Source organism: Nesoenas mayeri (genome assembly GCF_963082525.1).
Source record: "Nesoenas mayeri genome assembly, chromosome: 5".
Lineage (NCBI taxonomy): Eukaryota > Metazoa > Chordata > Aves > Columbiformes > Columbidae > Nesoenas > Nesoenas mayeri.
In genome coordinates this window covers 26,085,570-26,109,218 of record NC_137548.1, presented here as the reverse complement: position 1 = coordinate 26,109,218, position 23,649 = coordinate 26,085,570, and the positions used below count along the sequence as shown (strand labels likewise).

Here is a 23,649-nt window from a genome sequence, read left to right as displayed (position 1 = left end):
ATTCAAGTAACATGGAAAAAGGAATTATTGAAAAAGGGGAAAAAGTAAGAATGAAGTTGAGATGCTGTATGTGAGTGTGCAACATAGCACGTATGCTCTGCCTGGCTTGTGGAGTGTTTCCATCAGATGGTCCCCGTCAGCTTCAGGTATCACTTCAGAAGGCAGTCAGGGATTTTTTTTTTAGAGCTTTTATTGTATGCACTGACTCTATACTTGTCTTTTTCTTCAGTCCTGATGCACAAACTGGAAAGCTCCAAGAATGTGATTTTTTTCCATGATGCTCCCCTCACAGCCATCGTCAGAGTAGATTTTACATGGATTGTTCATTCATTATAAGCTGAAACATGACTTTACATAAAAGGTACACCTCTTCAAACTCCTGCTTTTTTACCAAAGCGGATGTCTTTACGCTTACAACAGCTTCACTGTATGTATTCAAAGGAAACCTGAAAATATTTTTTCTGTGGAAAGTAGTTATTGGTGAACTAAACAGCCCCCATCAGCAAAATTCATTTAGAAAACCAGTAAGTTTTCAAATAGAATTCCAGAGCGTATTTTGTTTATCAGGAAAGCAATGGTCTTGTGGTCCCAGCTGTAATTTTGAGACTTAGGTTCAGCTGCTGATTTTTGTAGCAATTACAGTGATACGACACGACAAACATATTCATTTTATGCATGTCCCAGATATTTAAAATGAGTCCCTGCCCAAAGAAGAATTTCTCTGAAACTACACGTATTTATGATGGGATCAAATGCTGTGGCAGTGCTGTATGAGTAACATACAGAGATCTACGTTTTGGAGGATATCATTTTACTCTTTCAAACTTTTTTCTTCCCATCTCAGTTTTATAGCAAACCTGTGTTTTACCACAAACCCTGTTCAGGCAGTTGTTACTAGGTGACTGTGTTCTATCATATGGCAAAATGTAAGGCACTCAAAGCATGGAAACCTATTATCAAGATTCAAAGTAATGTAAGTCACAAGTTCCATGGTTTTCTAGAAATGCACTGTTAGTTGTCATGCTTTTAACTGTTTTTATAAGAGGAAGAAAAAGCCATTATTGCTTCCCTGTTTGTTATCCTAGCTAAAAACAGTTGTTTTAAATCTGGATGATGAATGACTGTTACCCATTTAGATTTGTCTAACTAGAAGAGTGAATCACTGTTTCTTTTCTTCTTTGGATTTATTAACTTTTAGAAGATACTTGTTTTTTAAAACAAAAAAGTTTTTAGTGTGACATTTCATTAAAAGTTGATCTGTATTTTCATCCAAACATCCTCAGTCAAGAGAACTATATTTTTTAAGTGCTTTAGCCATATTTTGCAATATTCCACATAGTGAAATCCTATGTTCTGTATGGAGCCTTTTAGTATTGTTATAAAAATATAACCACACCTGGATATACTGTTGTTATCTAAAAAAATGTTGACTTTTATGTACTTAGAACTTTTATCAAGTTATTAATTGCTTTGGGATGTTTATTGTTAATGCAGATACTGAATAGTCTCGGAAATGCAACATCTCTTATATTTCTACAAAATCACGTTTTAGAAGAACCATCCAGTGGGCCATACTACTTGGTTTATTTAAATTGCACCATCAATTCTGAGTTGATCCTACTGTGAATTTTAATATATCATAAGAGATCCCTGCATTTTTAGCTTGGTAGTTAAAGTCATTAAGATGTTATTGTAAATAAAAAGTTGATAGTTTCATCCTAATGAAAGCTGTTGGAGATAGATCTTGCTCTTTCATTAGCCTTGTTCATCTTTGCATGTATCATAGTACTCACATCTGTTGCTTCAGTTCTGCAGAATAGAAATTAACTGAAATCTCACTCTGCCTGCTATAAAGCTTTCAACTTTGTCCTTTGGAAGGCAGCTATGATAAACTCCATGAATCTTTATCTTTCACTTCGGTCCAAAGGTGATCAGAATTTATGCTTGTATAACATCTGCAAGTATAGGCTTTAAGCATAGAGGAAAAGAGTATTTTACGTAAATGTGATTTATTATTGGAGTTACTAGAGGAACAAATAGCACAGAGATCAAAGCTGTGCTCATCAGGTTTTTAACAGGTTCAGACCTAGAAGAATGGTTGTTGAGACTACACTACACAATGAGCAGTGCCCAGAATAACTTGAAAATTGCAGGTGCAAATTAAATTGAGTAGGTAGGACAAGCTGCAACATTTTATCTCCATATGAACACTTGAGAATTGGTTTGGGTGTCCATATGAAACTGACGTCAGAACCATTTTCAGTGTTCTTTTGACAAATACAGTAATAGTGTGCAGATCTCAAGGTGCGGGTCTGATTGTTTGTCTTCCCACACAAACTTGCTGAAGTACATAATTTTAGGTGTCAGAATACCTGGCTTTTCCATTTTTAGATGAATCAGCTCCATGTTGCCAGACTCAAAAAAGGTACTGTTAACCTTTCTAGGCCCATTATTGGGTTTTGTCCCATGTTCCATGGCTGGTATGTGACATTATGAAAGACCCTTTTGACCAGCTGTTAATCTTGGTGGGATAAAAGTGTTGTCCTTTTTTTTTTTTTTAATTTTGTACAACACTGAGTATATAGAGACAGTCCCTCCAATATAAATGTATATTCCCTCTCACTCATCTGTCCTAACCTGTAGAGACTTGGGAATGAAGAAGAAAAAAATGCCCATCCTACTTTTCTTCTCACTGGGTTTCTTTGCATTTGGCATCTTTTAGCTGTTTGGTATTCCATTGCTCCCCCTTCACCTGCTGGAGGGCACCAGGGAAGGTCTCCTGTCACCAAACCTCTAAGCAACACAAAATCCAAGGGAGTGAAGGGGAGAGAATGTTGATGCTGGGGATGTGGCAGCATCAAAGCCAGTCAGGAGCAAGTGGTGGGGCTGAGCTATGGTTTTCCCTGGTGTACAGAGAGCTTGTGGGTGGATGATTTAACAGCGGAGGCAGCAGGTGCACAAGGTCATAGAATGGGCCAGTCTGACTACCAGGTCACGTGACAAAGGAAGGGGCCAAAGTCTTAGATTGCCACTGGAGGACATGTTACCTACTGTGATATTTTTGTTTGCAGGACGATGCTGGTTAAGGTGACCCTGGCTCATTTTGTGCTCTCTCTCCTGACCTCCGGTAGATGATGTTTGCTGGCCCAGCAGATGAGGCTAAGCACCAGTGTCTGACGGGACTGGATGTGGAACAGGAGGGAGGAGAACTGTGCTGCAAGTAGGATCTAACCAAGGTTCATGGAAAGAGAAAACAGAGCAAATTCTGCTTGAGTCATGCTGGGGACTGAGGAGGGGCAGCCTGGTAGGAAGCAGATGATGGCAATCATTATCAGGCTGGAAAGGAATGGAGATTCTTGGGGCCCTATCAAGAAGGGAGGGAGAAGAGGCTACCCCCATGCAGGAGAGCAGGAAAGGTGAAGCCCCTTCTGCAGGCAATTTAGATGTATTGTGACTAGGTGACCAAGGAAGTGCAGGACAACAATGTGAAGCATGGGAAGCAAAGCTTCTAACACAAATTTCTCTGTAGCATTTCATTTATAGTACAACTTCACACCTTTATGATCAGTGTACAACTCCCTGCATAATTACTGCTTTAAAGAATAGCTTGTATTTGAGAAAATATTTACACCTCCCTGTTGGATAATATGTTGCTAAGAAACAGAGGGTATTTCTTAAAAAGCAGGACAGATCATTTGCTTAGCTTGGTTATGTTGCTCTGTGATGTACGATGTAGGGATAGCATATGGATTTTATAGTTGTCCCAAGTGCCTGAAAATCTCCAAGAACCTTTAAAAGACTTGCAGTTGAGTATATATTCCCCTTACTAATGGATTTTACTTAGCATCTAATGTGTGTGAAAACTTCAAAAGAGTATGTGGAAAAAAATTCTGTTCTGAGTTCCCAACACAACCACCTATCAATAATCCAAAATATATCAGTGGACACAAAATATAGTTTATTAAAAAAAAAAAAACCCTAGAAAATTGTCACTAGCTATATTAACAATCATTCAAATCAATATAAACATAGTCCATCTTAAAATCAGATGGAAGATATATACTAAAAGTGCATTTATAACCCAGAAAAATCCCTAATACTTGTTGAATTTCCCCTAACACAACCTTCCACAAACTCAGTACAAAAGAACTTTTCTGCTAAAGGCTTAATTTTGATGTGACCAGAACTAGTTTCTTTGTATTCAAAACATCAGTCTTGCTATCAGAATGTAGTTAATTATTAACTGTACAGGACACCGGACTTTGCAGATTGTTAGCAGGTCAGCATAGTGTACTTCTGTTTAACCAGATGAGAGAAAGAAAAGGAGCAGTTTATTTGCAATGTTTTGTTAGACTAAGAAAAATAACGTAGAATATTCTTGCTAACTGCACATTGATGCGGTTTCCACAGTTTCCATGCATTCTAGATTTAATCTAAAATGTCGAGGATCTTGGATGGGAGAATTTTCCTGTTGGTAGTTTCATTTTTAACAAGTCTGCGGAGTACGAAGGTACTTTCAGAATGGAAGAAGTGTGGTGATCGGGAATGTGAGAGTAAGTAAAAAACTTGTTTGTTTTTTTAAAAGGAGGCGATGGTGGATATGCAGCTATTACAAACCATAATGTCAACATTAGCAATGAAATAGACTGAAAATGAGCAGCCATAGAAAATGTTAGTTGTAAATATACTAAGTTTATGAGCAACAGACTTAAACTTTTTAAACAAATGAGAAAGAAATACTTGCTGGATTGTGTTGTATAAGTATATAAAGATCAAAGGTCAGCAAAAATACTCTTCAATAGCTAGTTCTCATATTTCCTCAAAATAGGCAGTACAAAGCAGCTTTAAAGTATTTTTAACTCATTGTTAAAGGTACAAAAGAAATGTAAAAAAAAAAAGGTAGGCTATACACTGAGAAGGAAGACTATATATTTTGTGTCTGCAGTACATTCACAGCCCATTCTGTAAAACTCTATTTTTTCTACTGTAAGCAAACTGGTTAGAATAGAGGTTTTGTAACCCTTCTTACAAAAGACACTGTTAATATATCCTATTTACTTATTTTTTTCTTCTTAAAGTGAAGTAAGAGCATTATCTGCTTATGGAATTCCTGGGGAGTAAAGAGCTCTGTGGGAGGCAGAACCACTGAATCGCAAGTGGGCAGCAATAAATAATGCCCCACTTATTATTCATTGATTGCCATTGTGAAACCTGTCATAATCATGCATAGCTTCAAGCTGTCTCCATCGGTTTGGCAGCTTTAATTGTTGCACTTTCGATGTGGACAGCTTGTCCTGAAGTGGAAGAGAGCTTAGGTTTCCCCTGCTGATGGATCTTTATGTTCCTGTGGAGCCACACTGACTTGAGCTGGTTCTGGATGCTGAGAGATGTCTGTGGGACAGCAGGTGGACTGGGCTACAAACTGACCAGAGCACAGCAGTAGTGGTTTCTGTGGGGAGACGGGTGGAGACAAAGAGAACTTAAAGTCATTCAAATTGAATTGGAAACTTTGGTTTTGACAATGTGCTTAAGGTTTATATTGCTTAATATTACCTGTTTTCTTTTTAATATCAATGTATTCAAAATAGAGGACAAAATCTCCAAAATAATTACTAGATTTAACTTAGAATTTATAAAATATACAATTTAAATCTGCCTGGGAAATATTCTTTAGCTGTTTAGATCTGGCTTTAGTAGTTGAATTTGCTAATTCTCCACATGCATTTCAGCATTGAAAGCTTGTCTGAATAAGGACTGGAAAATGCCCTTGATGTCTGCAGTAAATAAGAATGAAAACAGGATAGGTCTGGGCTGCTTTTTGCATTAGTTGCTTTCCACTTGATATAAATGGATTAGTATCATTACAAAGCACATATTGATGTATTAACAAACATTTTAATGTATTTATATACATAAGACTTCTGATTTCAGACAAAATGGCTGCTATACTTCTTTCTTTCTACATACTATTCCAGCAGCAATGAGCAGAGTTCGAACCACTACAGACTACTTAGGGCCTGATTGCCGGTATCTTAACTTCAAACCAGGGGAAGAGATAATGGTATACTCCAAACTTTCAAGGAAAAATGAAAATTTGTGGACAGGAAGTGTAAGTACTTCAATCTGAAACACTTTCCCCATAAATAATTTAGTGAGTATAGTAAGAGTGTAACAACTTCAGTCTGCTTGCTTCTAGGGATCTTCCCTCTCTTTCGTAATATTAATGAGTCATGGATCAATACAGTATTTGGGAGGTGCGTCATTGTTTCTATCGTTATATAGAAAGGGAAAATCCCATCTTGGCAAAGATCACTCATGGAGAAACAAAGTCAAGATCAGAATCCAAGTTTTTTGTCTCCTTCATCTAATCATTTGACTACAACGACTTGCTCTGGTTCCCTTAAAAACATCCAGGTCTGTCAGGTCAAGCACCTCCCTACAAGTCCGTGGGTAAGAAGGTGCTATGGTTGCTTAATCAGTGATCTAGTACTGGGACCTGGCTTCACAGTTCAAGGAAATTTCTCAGAGAAGTTATCACACATATTTAATGATTTGGAACAATTCACAATGTCATTAGAACAACCATACAGTTATGTTACAGCTAAGAAGGAACAGATGCATTGATCCAAATCCAACTGCTGGTAAAACTGTGTGCTTGAAAACGTGATTTTTTTTTTTTTCTGGTAAATGATCTGTCACATTTATTGTTTAACTGTGAAATTCTGTCTTCCTTTTTTTTTTAATCCAAGAGTATCTTTGAAAGTATCTCACTCCTCCTTGCTTTCCAAGATGTATTCTTCCATTCAAAACTCTGTGCAACTGTTCAATATAAAGCTAGTGGTTGGTTTCCTGGTCAGACTGGTCCTTACTTTTGGGGGAGAGGCATTGTTATCAACTTATTTTCTGTACTGTTGCCACCTTCACTGCCATTTTCTCTTCAACTGGCCTCATACCTGAATTTTATATCCTACTTCTCTTGTAACATATTATGTGTCATTAGTTATTAAGCTATGACTTTTCTCCCACTTGAGTAAATAGGAAATTTGCAGCTGATTTTAGTAGGAGCTGGCTGAGACCATCTGCCTCAGCTGAAGCAGTGTTAAGGCTACTGATATGGTTCTGCACAAACACATGCTCATAAAAATAACACAGAAAATAGTAATATGGAGTAATATACTTCCCCTTGCTTTGTGAAGTGACAAATTGAAAACTTGTGAAGGAAAAAGAAACCTTTTTGTGTGTGTGTGACCAAAATGAAGGGGTTGGGGAACAGTCCTATAAACTTATTATTTATTTATTCATAATTTTCTAGCATGTATGCATGCACCTAACATACTGAAGTTTAAATGCTCTCATTCTTTTTATATTTTTTTTACAGAAAGGAAAGGATTTTGGATATTTCCCAAAAGATGCTGTCAAGGTTGAGCAAGTTTTAACTGCAGAAGAAGTTGAAGTGCTCACTAAGGTAGAAAAAAATCAGCAGATTTTCCAATGTAGTTCACAGTAATTGAAAATCTAATATCCAGTTAGAAATCCAGGTGTTGACACATATTTTATTTCAGATAATTCAATACATATTTTTCATTATTAGTCCATTTGCATGTTTATTGTCCTCTAAAATATTTTTATTTAATAAACAATATAGAATAGGAATAGTATAATAACTTACAATCCTTTGTGTAAAGTTATAAACATGTGCAACTACACAGAAAGAAAGAGAATAAAGATATATTGCTGTGCTACATAGTACTGTAGAAAATTACACATGAAAACATATTAACAGTTAATACTGTCCTTCTAGGAAACTGATTTCCTTTGTCTTCATGGAGATAAGTACACTTTGGAAAATGAACATAATGTACTACCTGAGCACAACAAAGAAAGTGAATATTCATCACCTGATACAGAATCGAAGCTGCATGAAAATGAACTCTTAAAACATCCAAGGGACTCCATGCAAAAGGAAGAAAGAGTTGAATCAGTTTCTGAAAATGATTGCAAGGAATGTCCCACTCAAGAGGAGTCTGCAAGCAAAAAGTTGGTTAGAAAAAATGAGAACAGAGAAGATAATAATGAAGAGCCACAAACACTAACCAGTCTCCCACTAGAACCCATCCCAACTCAATCTAGTTGGATTGCAGGATGGTTCACCACAGGAAGCAAAAATGATGAAGAGCCCTTAAGAGCAATTACTGAATCTTTAGAAGAATATATATACAGAGGCAGAAAAATAATGGTAGCTGCTGAAAATGACTTAGAGGAGCCAAATGATAAGGAGGAACAAGAACCCCCAGCATCTGCTTGGTTTCAAGGTGGACTGATGGACTTTCTGTATTTTGGCGAACAGAATGTAGATGTTGGTTTGGCATCAGAGAAAAGTGATCCACAAAACCATGATGATTCCAGTGTGCCTGGACATTCCAGTAATGAAGAGGAAACAGCAGTCACAGCGTTATTGGCATATGAAGAAGGAAAGAGTGAAGGCCAAGAATCCAAGTCAAATTGGTTTAATTTGGGTTTAAGTCATGTTTTTAATTTTGATCTTGCTCTGGAAGACCAGCGAAGCAGAGAGACAAAGGATCAAACAAATAAGAATGAAGAAGTACAGCCGTTAGACCATGAAACAGTTAAAGCAGTGACAGGTGAAGAAGATGAAGAGAATTACGCACATGAAGTAACAGATTCATACAGTAACATGCCAAGTCCTGGGAGGAGCTCAAATAGCACAGAATCATATTTTGATATACTAACAGGTGACAAAGAGATGCCACTTGAACATTACAGTTCAGTACAAGACTTGGTCTTAGAAAGCCAACTGCTGAAAAACGCTGAAGCTAAACAAAGAAATCAGGAGTCAGAAAGTAAACATGTCCAGTCAGGTTGGTATACAAATATCTATAATAGATTTATTAATTATAATGTGGACACGTATGATAATCAATAGGGACATGAATCAATTGCATCAGATCAGATTTCTTCTTCTCCTAGCCCACCTCAGAATTGTGATCCCTCAGACACAAAAAACACAGAAGAAAAGCCCGACATAGCTGAAGAACAGAACCGTTTTTTCACTTTTAGTAGTTTTGCAGACATACTGGTGTATTGGAGTTCAACACCCGAAGAAGAACAAGTGCAGAGTTTGCAATAACATGTGTTTTTTAAAGAAGAAATTCCTCAAACTGAAAGTGATGATGAAATATTACAAGGGAATAATAACAGAGCAATGAAAGTACAAGCAAAACAGAGAGTTAGTGAGGAGCTGCCTGGAAAAAGATGAGGGTGCAATCCAAGAAAGCAATCTGTTTTCCTCACTAGCTGTGCAAAATAATGAATGTAGTAATAGCAATACAAAACATTTTGTCAAATTAGTTAGAAATAGTGATGCTTCACAAACTTTATCTGTTGAAACACTAGTACAACCTGAAGTATCTAAAAGACAATATGTACCCTTGTTTAGTTATTCCAGTGCTGAAGATCATGTTTCTTAGAATAGTGGAAGTCACGAAAACACCAGTATAAAAGGTTGTTATGAAGACCTTGCCTCCAAAGATTCTCTACATTTACCTTCAAAATTAAATTTCGTAAATACAGTGGAAATTGGAACTCGTCTGCAGGGAAAATACAAAATTGAAAGAGTTGAAAAAGTGTATAAAGAACAAAATAACCTGAACCCTTGTATTCAAGAATCTGTAAATTCAGAGAATGAATTACCAAGTTATGGGGAACCACCAGGAATTGCAGATAATCCTCTGGGTATCAAGAAGACCCCATGTGACAGTGAGCCAAGTCTTAGTCTGAAAACATCTGAGAAAGACAAACCAGTTGAATGCTGTGATCACAACAGAATTCAGCATCAACGATCCAGTTCAAAATGGATGGTGATGTGAAAGAGAAAATTCACAAACCAGAGAATAAAAACAACCCACAGGGTTTTTATGAAAACAACATCAAGGATTTCAGTTTCAGTCAGGATATTTTTAATGATGAACAGGATCAGAAATCTGAGGAGTTCTTAGAATTGACTCCAGACCAACCTTTCTTTCCTCACCCCTCATCTAGTGGCTTCAGTTTTACAGGTACAAAAACTTCAGAAGAAATTGGCTACCTGGAAGATAAATGGAGTTTCAGAATGGAAAATAAAAACTGCTTGCTGAGAACAGGAGAACTAAGCTTCCATGATGAAAAAAGGCCTCAGTGTAAGCCTTGCTAAACTGCTCCGGGGAAAAGAAACTGAAGGCAGCTCTAATCAGAAAGTTAAACATAATGAATCAGATAACAGTAATGTGGATCTCTAAAGAGAGCAATCTTTCTCTTCAGCTGGCAATGCAAAAACAGGGCAGTGGAGGGGGAAAAAAAATCTGCCAGATTAGAAGAAGATAGGACAACACTTGATGCTCTTGCTGATAGCTTGTCAGGAGAGAAGCTGCAAACTGAACAAATCCCTATGAATGTGCAATGTCATTAGAAAAGTGAAGCAGAAATAACACAAAAGATTCATTTTCCAAACATGAACTTCTGGTACCAGGGAATGGGTCAGAGGACAGTTCTAATCCAGAAACTAGAAAGAAATATAAAAATCACATGTAATAAAGTAAGAGAAAATATTATTCTGTGTCATCAGATTTAGGTCTATCAATTCAAGCCATTATGACAATGCAAGATACAAAACATAGAACATTAATCTGAGTTTTGGAAGGCATCATCATACGTTACTTCAAAAGGCACAGTAATGCTAAAGTCTTCAACAGAATCCAAGTCCAAAAAAGATTTATGAAGGACAAGTATTTACAATAAAAGCAACACAACAGTCATGCGATATTATTCTGACTGAATGTGAACTTTTACCCCAGAAGACCTCTAAAATAGAAGACAATTTTAAAGAAAAAAAATAGAATTACAGTTAGTTTCTCCAAAACCCCTCAAACTAGAAAGCCACAAATTAATTAAATCCCCAGAATCTGGGATTACTCAGAAACCTGGCTAATAAAGTGTGTGTCAAAAAAGAAGATACTGTTGTAAGTGAAAGGATGGATAAAATGGAAAAAGTAATTGCTGCTTCTGAAACAAGATAGAGCAAAAGAAAAAAAAAAACTGAAAATCAGAGGGAGTCAAAGTCCAGAAATATAAATAATAAAAATAGCATTATAAGAGAAAGGGTTCCAGGTATTATTTTACCAGACGATCAAGGTTCCTTGCAAATATTTTTAGTAAGACTAACAATTAAGCCTATAGAAAAATGTCTGAGGATACTTGTTATGTTAAAAAACCCACAAAAAATAGCAATTACACGAGGACTAGTGGAATTAAATACTGCACAAAAGAATGGGATGGAGTTAAGAGAAAAAGAATCTGAACAAGAAAATGATACTACTACATCTGTAGAAGGTGCATAAAGTGATGAAATCAATTTAGAAATTATTCAAGATAAACTTGAGGAAGGACAGCTTAGCATTTTGGAAAAAGTACTGCTGCCGAATCCAGCAAAAACAATGAAAGTGACCATATCATAGTAGGGCAGACAGCATTCGTGTCCCAAAAAATAAGCAAAACCAGGCAAACACTGTATGATAAACACTCAGATTTACCCAGCCCACTGATTACATTCCAACAATTTTATATGAAGTTAAAATAAGATGGTAAGCAACCCTTAGATCATCTGTCTGAGGGAAGAAAATTTATGCAGCTGCACCAGTAATTTGAAAGATTCATCATAAAATCACAGCTTACTCACGTAAAGACAAAGTTATGCAGACGAAACAACTGATTGTTTTTGCGCAAAAGGGGCACAATTTGGACACTGGGCAGGAAAAATGTATGGAAAAAAGGAATGTTCTTTTAGAGCTGCCAGAGCTTTTGTCTGTGATAACAATTCAGTGTACATTCCAAACTGCATTTAAAGGTACTGGATGAATGCTTCACTGGCAGTGATTTAGCAAGAACAAAAATATGCTTTGTTTGAGGAAAAAAACACAACAGATACAATGCTGTCTCCTCTGGTGATTTACAATCAAGAGGTAGTGAGCCTCATTCACAGTAATGTCTGATTTATGATATTTTGAGGATCTGATAATACAGGTTCAGTTAATATAATGGTAACAGTTTAAGAGCCAGTTACTCTTCCTGACTTTTGACTACTGAAGTATTTGTGATGAGTATCTTTGGCCAATACTGGCTTGAAGCATAGAATTAAAAATTAACCCATTTGTAAATGGCATTTTTTTTCTACATGGGTAAACATTGTGTGGGGTTTTTTGAAAGTGGTATTTTATTTGCTTCATGAAATTTACTCCCCGTCACTGAAACTGAGGCGGCTGGGTGCCTTCACCCATACTTCTGCATCAACATGCCTGTGGTTTCTTGTATTTTGCAATGAAGTTTGTTATCTTGTGGGAAGCTGTTAATCTTTAGCCCTACATGGAATTTTTAATTGTTCTCTTCATAAAGCTTTTCTCACTTGTATTTGGAGATAATGTAAGAAAGAGACCTATTAATCCCAAACAATGAATCTATAGGCTAACTATCAAAAAGAAGCATATTTTTTCCTGACCATTGATTTTAACTACTTTACTACAACACCAGTTTTGCCTAAAGTTCTATCCTCCAAACTCTGTTTTGAGACCACTGTTTGAACGAGTATTTCTTAAATCTGTAGCCCATTTTTACTCTGATATAGCAATCCAGTGTTTGGCTTTAAGCTGAGGAAAATAATTTTTAAAAAAATCAAAGTCTTTGTAAAGGTTAATATAAAATTGTGTCTAAGTTGAATTGTCTGAAAATAAGTGTGACTTCCCTTCACAATTATTTGCAGGAGTAGGCAGTAGAAGAAAGCTACTGGGAGAAACACTAGAGAAGGAACATGAAATGAATGCAGCTGTAGACAGTGAACATAACAGTGACCAACATTCTAAGGCAACAGTGCTTCCTCCAGTAAATTCTGAAGAAAAAATTGACAGTTCAGTAGCTGACTTTCCATTTGATGTCAAAAAGCCTTTCTCAGATGCCATCCAGAACTACGTTCCAAGTAATGGTAAGTGTTTCTTAATTTTAGGGAAAATAAATTTGCAATCTTAAAAAAAAAAATAGTTGGAATTATATTAAATTGATAATTATAATGTAAAACCTTTTTGTTTCCTTATGAACAAACCAGAAGGAGGATGGATATATGAGATGCTTCTGTGCTTGAATGCTGCTGAGATTGGGGAACTGGTAAAATACGTGTTTTCAGCAATGGCGAGTATTATCAAAATGGTAAGAGTTCTTTATGTTGTATATGTTTGGCATTAGTGCAAAATTAAGACAGTCACTTATTAGTTATGTTCTTCAATGAAGCTCCTAAAAAAGAACTAAAAAAAGATCCTTTTAAATAAACCCTTTGCAGTCCCACAGAATCACAGAATGTTAGGGATTGGAAGGGACCTCAAAAGATCATCTAGTCCAATCCCCCCGCCAGAGCAGGGTATCTGATGCTAAATGAGATAGAGATGGAACAAGAAAATGTGAGGTTAGCTGCTGGTCATCTGCCTTTGTTGTTCACACTGCAGAATCTGATGAACTTAGTGCATTTATTTTTTTCTACAGAACAGTCAGAAAATACCTCAGTGGCCAAAATATCAGCATTTTGTTGTTGTTTTTGTGTGCTTTTTGTTTGTTTATTTGTTTTAAATGAAACTCATAGCTTCCTCTAGTTTCCATGAAAGTACTGATGAAATTTGCTTGGACTTTAAAAGTTTGGTCTAGGATGAGTAAAATAACCAGAATATTTCAATTATTTTTAAAAACTAAGTTTGAAGCCTTGATTCCCAAATATTCACATAGTTCAGAATTCCATAAAAAAATATTTTCTAAGCAAATATATAAATTACAAAATGATATTACAGTTTCTACAGAGATGTCTTAAATACAAGAGTGTAGGGACAGAGTGAAGGTGAACCTTACTGGACATAACTGCACAAGAAACAGTGCTGCAAGAGAATGTGAGAAAAGGTAGATTGTGTTGCACTGTTCCCTCTAAACAGAGGAGTAATATCAGGTAAAGTGGTATACGTCAAACTTCATTAATTTTGGTATTTGAGTTTGTTTGGATTAGGTAACTGAAGTTTAAGAAACACATAAATTTGTTCCTGATTTCCTGTCTACTTACCTAGATTCTGACTAAACTGCAGCGTAGAAGAGAAAAACTGAAGGGCTTTGCGTTATTTTCTCATGAACCTGATTGGATTTCAATGCTCATTGATAGGTCACTGCTATGGCCAAACTCATTCTTGTATTGTTTAATACAGCTTAAAAAGCCACTTACACCTAAGGGTGATACTAGCATCACAGGCAAGTCAAACGCCTTGCACTGTGAAAACTGAGTGAGCGCACACTAATTAAAAAAGAAGTGTAGTTAAGTATATGTAAAAAAAATGTGAAAAAATACAGGGTGTTGCAAAAAGATGGACTCACCTTCTCCTCTGAAGTGTGTGGTCGCCCTGTGCTCTTCCCCTTAAATAAACAGCCAGTTTACTCAAATTGTCAGTACCAACGACGAATACTCTTTGGCATTGGCGAGGCAACACCAAAACGCCGTTGGAATGCATGCTGCACCGCAGTTACGGATTCAGCTTTGCTGAATTGCAGAACACAAAACGCCTTGTGTTGCAGGGTCACCATCCTGGGAAAGACTCAGGCTGGGGGCTGTTTGTGTGCTGGGAGAGGCATTTGAAATTCTGTGCCCTGTCGTTTCAAATGATAAGAGTTTCATTCATGGGCGGTTTGTGGTTGCAGAGATACAGTGATTTCAAGTTGGGTCCATCTTTTTGAAACACCCTGTATAATACAAAAATATGGTTAGTCCTAGTGAATGCGCCGAAGAACAACCTATTGCTATGTGGCTACTGTTTCTCGTATCTTCCCTTACACTTTTCTGTCAGCGACCCCAGTACGATCAACTTTTTAGCAAACGAAGTTTTTGAAGAGATCTAATTTATGGCCGTTGAAGGGCCCCGCGGCTGGGGCGGCCCTGGCGCTGGTGACGAGCCCGGCACGTACACAGCAACCCCGTTGCGCAAGGCCGGGAGGCCGCGGCCGCTGCCTCATCCACCTGTCGCCCTTCCTCCCCCGCCGGGCCAATGTCAGCTCGGCTGCCCGGCTGGGAGCAGGCGCGGCGGGCTGGCGTGTCCGGCCGGTGGGAGCCAGGCCCTTTCCGGGGGATCTCGCCCAGATACTTTTATTTTTGTAAAGACCCGCGGCTGCACGGGGGCAGATGGAGGGGGCAGAGGTGAGTTTCCCAGCGAGTAACTTTGAGGAACAACAGGAGGTTCGTGGCCAGCGGGGCCACATCAGCACCGGAGGACGGACCCTGAGGGGGCTGTCGGGCCTTCCCGCGCCTCTGTCAGGAGAGGTCCCGGAGACCTGCGGCACTGAGCCGCCAGTTGCCCCCGCGCCGGACAGCTGCACGGGGAGAGCAAGGAGAGGGCACCCTGAAGCGCACCTGCCCCTCGGCCCCGCCGGCTCAGAGTTCGGAGCCGCGTACGGAGGCACCCCCGGTGGGGGCCGGGCGGTGAGGCCGGGGCCCGGCTGCTGCGGTCGCTCTCTCACCTCCACCGGCAGTGGTATCTCCCTCTCCACTCCCCCCACTGCCCCTCCCGGCGGCCGTGTTGCGCCCCCTTTCATGTCGCAGTGGTACAGTCCGCCGCCCCTTTCAGGCTCCCCGGGTGCTCCCGCGTGTGCTCGCGCAGTTCCCCCCTTTCCGCGGCAGCAGTGGTTTTTCCCTCCCCCCCGCGGCAGTGGTACAGGCCAGTTGTCAAGTAGCGAGCCGGAAGGGGCCGCGCGCTGGGGGGGCTGAAGCAGCCGCCGCCGCGCGCGGTAAGATGGCTGCCGGCGGCCGCGGGGATGCGTTGGACGTCTCCGCCGCCAGCCTGTGGCTGGGCCTGCGGGACAGCGCGCAGCGCTACTGCGGGCTGGCCTTGGAAGGGGCGCGCAGGGTGAGTGCGAGACCCGCCTCCGCCCGGGGGCGGCTCTGATCTTGTGCGGCGACGCCTCGGCGTCGGGGGGGAAACGGCGCTGCCGGGGGCTGGGGTCTGAGAGGAACGGCCTCACGGCGGAGCGGGCGGCTGCGGCACCGGGGCACCGTGCGCGACGCAGAGCCGGGCTGGAGCTGGAGCTGGGGCTGGAGCTGGAGCTGGAGCTGTGCCGCGCCAGCCTGGGGCGAGGCCGCGCGGGTCCTGTTGTAGCGGCCGCTTCTTCGAGAATAAAGGTCTTTAAAAGCCAAAGCAGTGGAACGAACGCTCCCTGATTTTATACGCGCACACCCCTCTGGGCTTGAGACGGGGGTAGTCTGGCCGTTTTATTAAAGAAATTCAGATTAAGACTTTACTGCACAGTAACTTTTAGTAAGTGTGAGCTACGTTGAGCAGGTTCTATCTTTAAGAAAATAACGATATCCCTTTACAAGTAGAATGTAAGTGTATTTAAAATGTGTCAAATAATTCTCTGTATTCAGTATGTTGTTTTAGTATTAATTTGGTTGAGTAGGCTTTTCTACCAAACAAATTTTCTACCACTAAATCGTGAAAAATACTTATTAGTATTGGTTATTGTAACAGTGAAATGTATAGACAACTTGAAGGAGAACTTAGTATAACTGGTAGGTTCAGAAGGAAAAGTTTTCAGAGCTTTATGTAATCATTGTATCTTGGATTTTTTTTTTTCCTTCACTTGATAAGTATATAATTCAAAAACCAAACACTTCTGTTAACCATTTTCTCAGAGTTTTGGAGAAAAAAAAAAAAAGATGTACAAGCCTATAAAAGCCCTAGAAGTAAACTGAATGAACATGTAATGTCTATTTCTGTTGAAAACATTAACCTCTTTTGGTTGAAGCTTTTTACTTTATTTTTCAGGCTGTGGCTTCACTGCCTGAGGATATGAGACCTGGTCCTGATCTATATGGTTTCCCATGGGAAATAGTGATTTGTGCTGGTGTTGTTGGAACCTTCACAGTTCTCTTGTTCCTATATAGAAGTTATCAATCTGTAAGTATTCAGATTACATGCACAGTGAATTAATGGTTTGAATTGAAATTGTATTCTGTTCAAGATATATTACACTTCTGAGTTTTAAATCTGTTGTGATTGAATTTAGAATCCCTATAAAAGAGAATTTTGGTAGTCTGTTTTGTCAAGACAGTAAATATTTTGAGGTGTACCGAGTGACTTGTCGTTAGAGGAAATGCAAGGAAACTCGATGTAGTAAGGCTTCCTTTTTCCTTCCCTTTTAAATTTCTACTCCAGACTTTCAAAGTCAGCCCTTAATTTTTTTTCATGGGATACAGAGGTCTTCTCTAGGGTGTGTGTATTAATATCTCTGTGACTATGATGGCTATAGCCACACTAGCTCAGGTCTTTCAAGGTAATTGTAAGCAAAATCAATTCAGATAGATTCCCATCAAGGGAGTTATTTTAAAACTCTTCAAACAGTGACCTTGATTCTGTTTATTAGAACACTGACCCAATTTCACTGTGTGCTGCTTGTGAGCACTCAGCTGATGACTGAGAAATGTAATACTGAAACCTTTTAATGTACCAATCAGATTATATTTTTGAGGTAAGGGTTGTCTTCTACGGTGAGTAAGGATCTGAGTAATAACAGCTGCCTACCAAACTCTTCCTACTAATGAAATGGGGTCAGTGTCCATAATTCAGTTTTTGCATTCTCTTAAATAGACAAAATGTGATTTTGGTGCTCATGTATGAAGATAGGTTGCATACTGGTTTAGTTTTTCAGATATGAGCAACCGCATTTTTAGGGTTCTAATATCAACTTAGATCTGGAAAAATGCCACCTTATTCTGCAGCAGCGATTCAGATTGTGTGGAATGGAATCTGTATTTGTATAAGTTAATGCAGCTATAAGTTGGGTCATTCTTTCTGTTTTCTAGCAGCGTCCCTCCAGGTGGTACTTTCATACCAACATACTTTCAGCATTTCAGCTGAAATCAGTCAAGCAGTAACTCCAGTATTGTTTTCCTCCTGCACGTGTCACTAAGGCATTAGATATTACAGAAGTTACTGATAGCTTTTTCAGTCATTCATACTTAGAAGGCACTGACTGCTCTTTAAAGTATTAATGGTTACTTACTCAAAAGTAATAGGATTTGGTTTTGGGTTTTTTGGGCTATGACGGGATAAGGTGTGCATATTACTTTTGTCCCCTTTTTTTGTTATGTGGACTTGTGGCCATCCCATGGCTTTAAATGAGGAGAAAACAGGGAAAATCTGAGGGACCCATTGTATGTTAGGCATGTGATCCAGGCCCTGCCTTGAGAGGAGTGCTGTGTTGTAAAGTCTCTGCGGGTTCAGCCTCCTGTCTGGGCCATTTGTGGCAGATTGTATCCCGCAGTTTGTTAGATTTTGATTCTGGGGCACTAGATGCCACGTGGCAGCTACTGATTTGGTTCTTCGCACTGTGTTGCATCTGGGCAGGATGCCAATTAGGTAGTACCCTTACTGTGGCTCTAACTGTTAGCTATTGTAATGTGTGGAGTTTTATCCCCATAGGAAGGTAAATCTGAGCTGGCACCTGGAACTTCCCCCTCCTACTCCTTTCATACTCTTTTGGCTGTACATGTCCACCACCACTTCGTTTTGGCAGTCATGCTTATGTGGTGACTATACAGAGGTGTGTTATAAAAGTGATCCAGGTGAAAACGAAACTCCTTTTCCCTCTTCTTGCTGTTTGATTAGAATGGGAAAAGGACAGGGCAAACAGGCAGCCACGGAATGGGTGAGAGCAGAGGATGCAATTATGCATTTTTAACAACAGCCTGTATTTATATTCCTTTTTAAAGTTCTGTTGTTAAGCTGATCATGGAACCCCAGTTTACAAGATTAGTTTTCAGACTCTGTGCAAGAGTAATTGATCAGACATTTTCAGTATTTATTTTTTTTATTTCAGGTTAGAAGTCGACTTTATGTAGGTAAGCTTATTTTTCATACTGTTTTCTTTGGAGTATGACTTTCTTTTACTTTTTTTTCTTCATTTTTTTTCTCCTTTTAATTACTTGGATGTTGCAACACTTAACTGTCTTTTTTTTAGGAAGGGAAAAAAAGCTTGCCAATAAAATTGCTGAATTAGTTGAAGACAAATGCAAAATTCTTGAAAAACTCAGCCTTTGCAAAAAAGAGGTAATGGTCATTTATTACTTTTAGTTGTGTCACAGAAATGGACTCAATTAATCAAGTATTTAAAGTATTAAACTATCTAAAAGTGAGATCTTTAAAACTTTTTAAAGTGATTCTTCACATGCTTTTCCCTTGTCGGCACTTTTAAGTGCAACTAAGGTGTTAGCAAGTTCTGCCTTTAACTCTTAATACAATATATTTCACTGGAAGCAGCTTTTAAATGTCTTTGTTTTAATCACTGGGATAATCTACTAGGGCTAAGGCTTTCCTGATTTCCAGCAAGGTGCATTTGTGAATATTTAGGTGGTGGCTATGTTTTAGTCTAGAGCACCATAAAGCAGTGCTATTATTTATGCAATTACATAGATTCTGACATACAGTATTTCCTTTTCAGTTTGAAGATTTAGAATTGTCTCTGAAGGATGGTAATGTTATGAAAGAATCAACAGACGCATCTTTTTTTGAGGTAAAAAGATAAATGGAAATTGTTATTTCTACGATTTAAGGCAGTATTTCAGGAAAAAGTTGGCCATATTAAAAAAAAAAAACCTCACCAAACCCCAGCAACAACAAAAAAAAGTCCCAATCCCCCAAACCTTAATTGTTTTAATTGAGAGCATTGTTACTTGGGTCCTGGGTTACTAAAAATTACATAGAAGCAAGAAATTTAAATTAAGATAACTTTTTGTAACAATTTTATTAAAAATGATTGATACTAGGGCAAATGGCATATTAAACAATATTTAATTGTTTAAAAAGTAAATTATTCTTGTTTCTAGGAGAGAGGGTACTGCATGAAGTATTTTTTCTCACATCTGATTTAATTCAAATATATTTTATAAGCTACTGGGGCACAATTGTAAACAAAAAATACCACTACATTTTTACATCCACCAAACTGAGAATACATTTGTAAAAGAGTTCCAAAAACATGAATAAAATAATTAATGGACTCTATGAAATTTATGTAACAAAAAAGCAAATAGATTTGTTTCACTCTGCACCTTGGATCCTATAGAGCTAATTGTTAGGGATTTTGTTAACATGCAAGAGTCTATAGAGTACTTTGAGATTTATCCTTGATATGGTGAAAATTGTTAAATATACTTTGTTCTCATATTTAAAATCTACTTGTTTTCATATGTAGTTAATGTCAAATGTTTTATGTTAACTGTTGAAACAACTTGATTTAGGAAATGCATGAAAAACTGAGCAAGTCAAACTTGGAACTCAACCAAGAACTAGAGAATCTAGAAAAAGAACTGGAAGAAGAAAAATCTAAGCAATCAGAAAGTGATAACTTGGTAAGAATAAATAGAATCCTTTATTTGTTACTATTCGTTTAAAAAAACCAAACAGACAAAACACAGTAAGTCATCTGTGGAGAAGACAAACTATTCTCTTTGGGTTTTGTGAGACAAAACCTACATTTTCCATTTTGTCTCCTCTTATACTCCTTATAGCATATTAGAAAAAATAACACTCATAAAGCAAAATACTCAAAACAATAAAAGCTTTTTTACTGATTTGGCAGTATAACCTTCTCAGTTTTAAAATTAAAATAACTTTATTAATTGCCTAGACTTTTTCAGTCAAATCTGTGGAAGAAGCTATATGACAACTAATAATTTTCAGGTGGCTGAAATTCAGAAGAGAGTGGAGTCTTTAGAGAATGAAGCAAAATCTATCCAGTCACAAATTGATGAGGTATGCCCAATCCTTGTAGTTTCTGTTTTCAAATCTTTGCAATTTCTTTTCTCCATGTAGTTACTGTTGGTTTTTTTTTTCACTTAAGTGTGCAGAAATAATACGCTGTGTAAACCAAAAGACTTTGTAAGGCTTAATACTTTTGTGTGACTTGATCTAGCAACTTTGAAATTCCCATAGTGATTGGCATTTATTGGGAAGTACAATTACCTTGTCTTTTCCTTGCCTTCTTACTCCACAGTGATATATAGTGTTGCAAAACCACAATCAGAAAAACTGTTGAAATTCTAGGGAAAATGGGAGAATACATATATAGCACAGATAGAAAACCTAAGAATAAGTCTAATAATACCATCATGACCTCACTTGTCTTTGCCTCTACTGTTGAAACAATGCACTTTTTTATTTCACTTAGGCCAAGTCCACTCTAAAAGTCTATCAGATTAATACAGAGAGACTTAAGACATCCATTCAAGATGCAGTAGATGAAACCTGCCATCTCCAGGAAAGTGAGAAACAGGTAGGTCCTTCCTAGTTATCCTTAGAAATATTGTATTTTTGTATGATAGTGAGTAAATACTGTTGCTCCAAGGAGCTCATCCTCAGCATGTTTATTAATACCCCTTGTGTGTTCTAGTAAATGGAATGAGGAAGAGGACGTGGCTTTAAAATGATTTTATGTTGAATAACTGTAAAATACTCCTGTTTTAAATTAAATAATCAGAGTTTGTTTGTGGAAACATGCATAGATTTCGGTGAGAAAGAGACCATATGATAATATGAGATTAATAAGAATTTTGCTGAGATCTGGAGGAAAGCAGAAGGATCTAAGCAAGTCCACCTTTAGGATTCTCTACAGAGGCAGTGACAAAATACTTACGTGTGATCCAGAAAACAAAAGAAATTAAGAAACTGCAAAGTATGCAAAAGGCGGGTAAAAAAATTACTGTAGTACCGTTATAGGTGAACTCATGGAAACTCAGGTAAGTAATACAAATGGACAGAAAAGACAATTACTTCCCAGATTTTAGCTGTTTATTTTCCTCAGTGCCGTAGCCAGATGCCAAAGAGTGCCGATTATTTTAAAATGTTCAGTGTATGCAATAGTTGTCCTGTGCAATAACTAGTTTTACAATTAATTTACTTTTTTTTTTCCTTTTCTAACAAGAATATATGCTTTCTGAACATTAAATGTTCCGTAGAATGTTTTTGGGTGGATTTTGTATTGGTTGGTTGTTTTTGTTTGTTTTTCTTTTTTTTAAATGGACATATGCTTATTTTCCTGAGTGACTGATGATCTCCTTGTTGTCTGTGTAGTAACCTGATAAATATCTTGTGAAGGAGGGAATAGAAGTAATAGAAGAACAGGCCTGTGGTTTTTTTTTCCCCAGCTTCTTAGAAGATGCTAGTGCTTTAGTCCCCTCTATCAAAATATTGTGCACATCAGACTTACTGATTCAGAAAAACAACCCAAAGGTTACTGGAAACAGAAAACTTTCTACAGGGGAAATTTTTCAGTTGTGCGGAACTCTGTTATCAGTAAAACTTCGTATTTTTCTCTAGTTTTAGGACTACACGTTTGTGACTACCAAAAAAAAAAAAAAAGGAAGATAATTTTATTAGTGGAGAAACAGTAGATTTCAGTGTTATCACAGTGAGAATGAAGTTGCTTTAAACTTATTTTATTTCGAGATTCTCTTTTGTCTAATCTATACATGCTCTTTGTTTCTGTGAGGAGGAAGAATCTGGTTGATGCTTTATTTCAAATGTGACAGTATACTTATGTAATAGATTTTGAGAAACAGTACACAAAGTTTTAATATAGAAGGATTTCCCCCCCCCCACTCTGGTAATTTCTTGAGTTCAAACAGAAATAATCCAAGTGTGTGTGTGTGTGAGTGTGTGTTAAAAGAATCTTACAGTACTTAGAGTAAGATAATGCTAACTGCTGACAATTACCCTACATTTTATAGGCAATCATATCAAGCAAAACCAGGAAAAAAATCAGTAAAAACAACTCCTGGGATATAATTAACCTGTCAGATTCCTAGATGAAAATAAGGGGGTTTGCATTCCTTCCAGATAAAATAACTGGGGTATAGTAGTTCCTTAACCACATTATTTAAGTTTAATTACTATACTTTGTTGTTAACTGAGTTTTGTTCAGTTTTTAGTAATTTGAGAACATTTGTGTATATTGCATTTTGCTATGCTTTTTAGTAGGTAAATAATAGGATAAGAGTTGATGGAACCTGATAGGGAAAGAAGTATCTGCTTTGCTTATTTGCATTCTCTTTTATGAAGTAGTTTGTAAGCATGTGAGTTAGTTTGCTATATTAGAATATCCATATCCTTTTTTTATTTTTCTTTTTTTTTTTTAAGATGGAATTTCACTTATGCTCAAAAGGTAACAAAGTTGTTATTTGTTCACAAAATTTAGAGTACTTTCTTCCTCTGTCCATTTGCACTAATGGGTCATAATCTTCTGGCACATCATAGCTTAAACGTTATAACAGATGTGCTGTCTCAGGTTTATGATGTGTCAGAGAGAGGATTGGGCCTTTTAGTTTGAACAAGGGAACTGTTAATCAACTCCGAACTTTCTGTGCTTTTTTGGTTTTTTTTGTTTTTTTTTTTTTCAGGAACATTAGAAATATATATTGCTTTCGCTTATTTAAAATCCTTGCATTCCTATTTATTGTAGTTCTTACAGGTCTATAAAGTCATGTCAATTTATTTTCTCTTCGTTTTAATGAAGAAACATTAGCTTCCCTTTGAG

At 37.7% G+C, this 23,649-nt stretch overlaps 1 protein-coding gene across 2 annotated transcripts in view; it reads left to right on the top strand.

Annotated features, from left to right (window-relative positions):
- Positions 1 to 4,438: 4,438 nt before the first annotated feature.
- The window catches only part of MIA2 (MIA SH3 domain ER export factor 2), a gene marked incomplete at its 5' end in the record, with an annotated part of 37,484 nt that continues 18,273 nt past the window's right edge, over positions 4,439 to 23,649 (top strand). Inside the window, 13 exons of one of the 2 annotated variants that reach the window (XM_080345788.1) lie at positions 4,439 to 4,553; positions 5,976 to 6,109; positions 7,379 to 7,465; positions 7,802 to 8,879; positions 12,812 to 13,027; positions 13,151 to 13,248; positions 16,884 to 17,015; positions 18,937 to 18,958; positions 19,078 to 19,166; positions 19,558 to 19,629; positions 20,357 to 20,467; positions 20,799 to 20,870; positions 21,286 to 21,390. In XM_080345788.1, coding sequence (XP_080201914.1) covers positions 4,439 to 4,553; positions 5,976 to 6,109; positions 7,379 to 7,465; positions 7,802 to 8,879; positions 12,812 to 13,027; positions 13,151 to 13,248; positions 16,884 to 17,015; positions 18,937 to 18,958; positions 19,078 to 19,166; positions 19,558 to 19,629; positions 20,357 to 20,467; positions 20,799 to 20,870; positions 21,286 to 21,390 — 2,331 coding nt within the window. Of the gene's footprint in view, positions 4,554 to 5,975; positions 6,110 to 7,378; positions 7,466 to 7,801; positions 8,880 to 12,811; positions 13,028 to 13,150; positions 13,249 to 15,794; positions 15,966 to 16,883; positions 17,016 to 18,936; positions 18,959 to 19,077; positions 19,167 to 19,557; positions 19,630 to 20,356; positions 20,468 to 20,798; positions 20,871 to 21,285; positions 21,391 to 23,649 lie in introns of those variants that run through there. The other variant, XM_080345789.1, reaches the window with a different exon arrangement.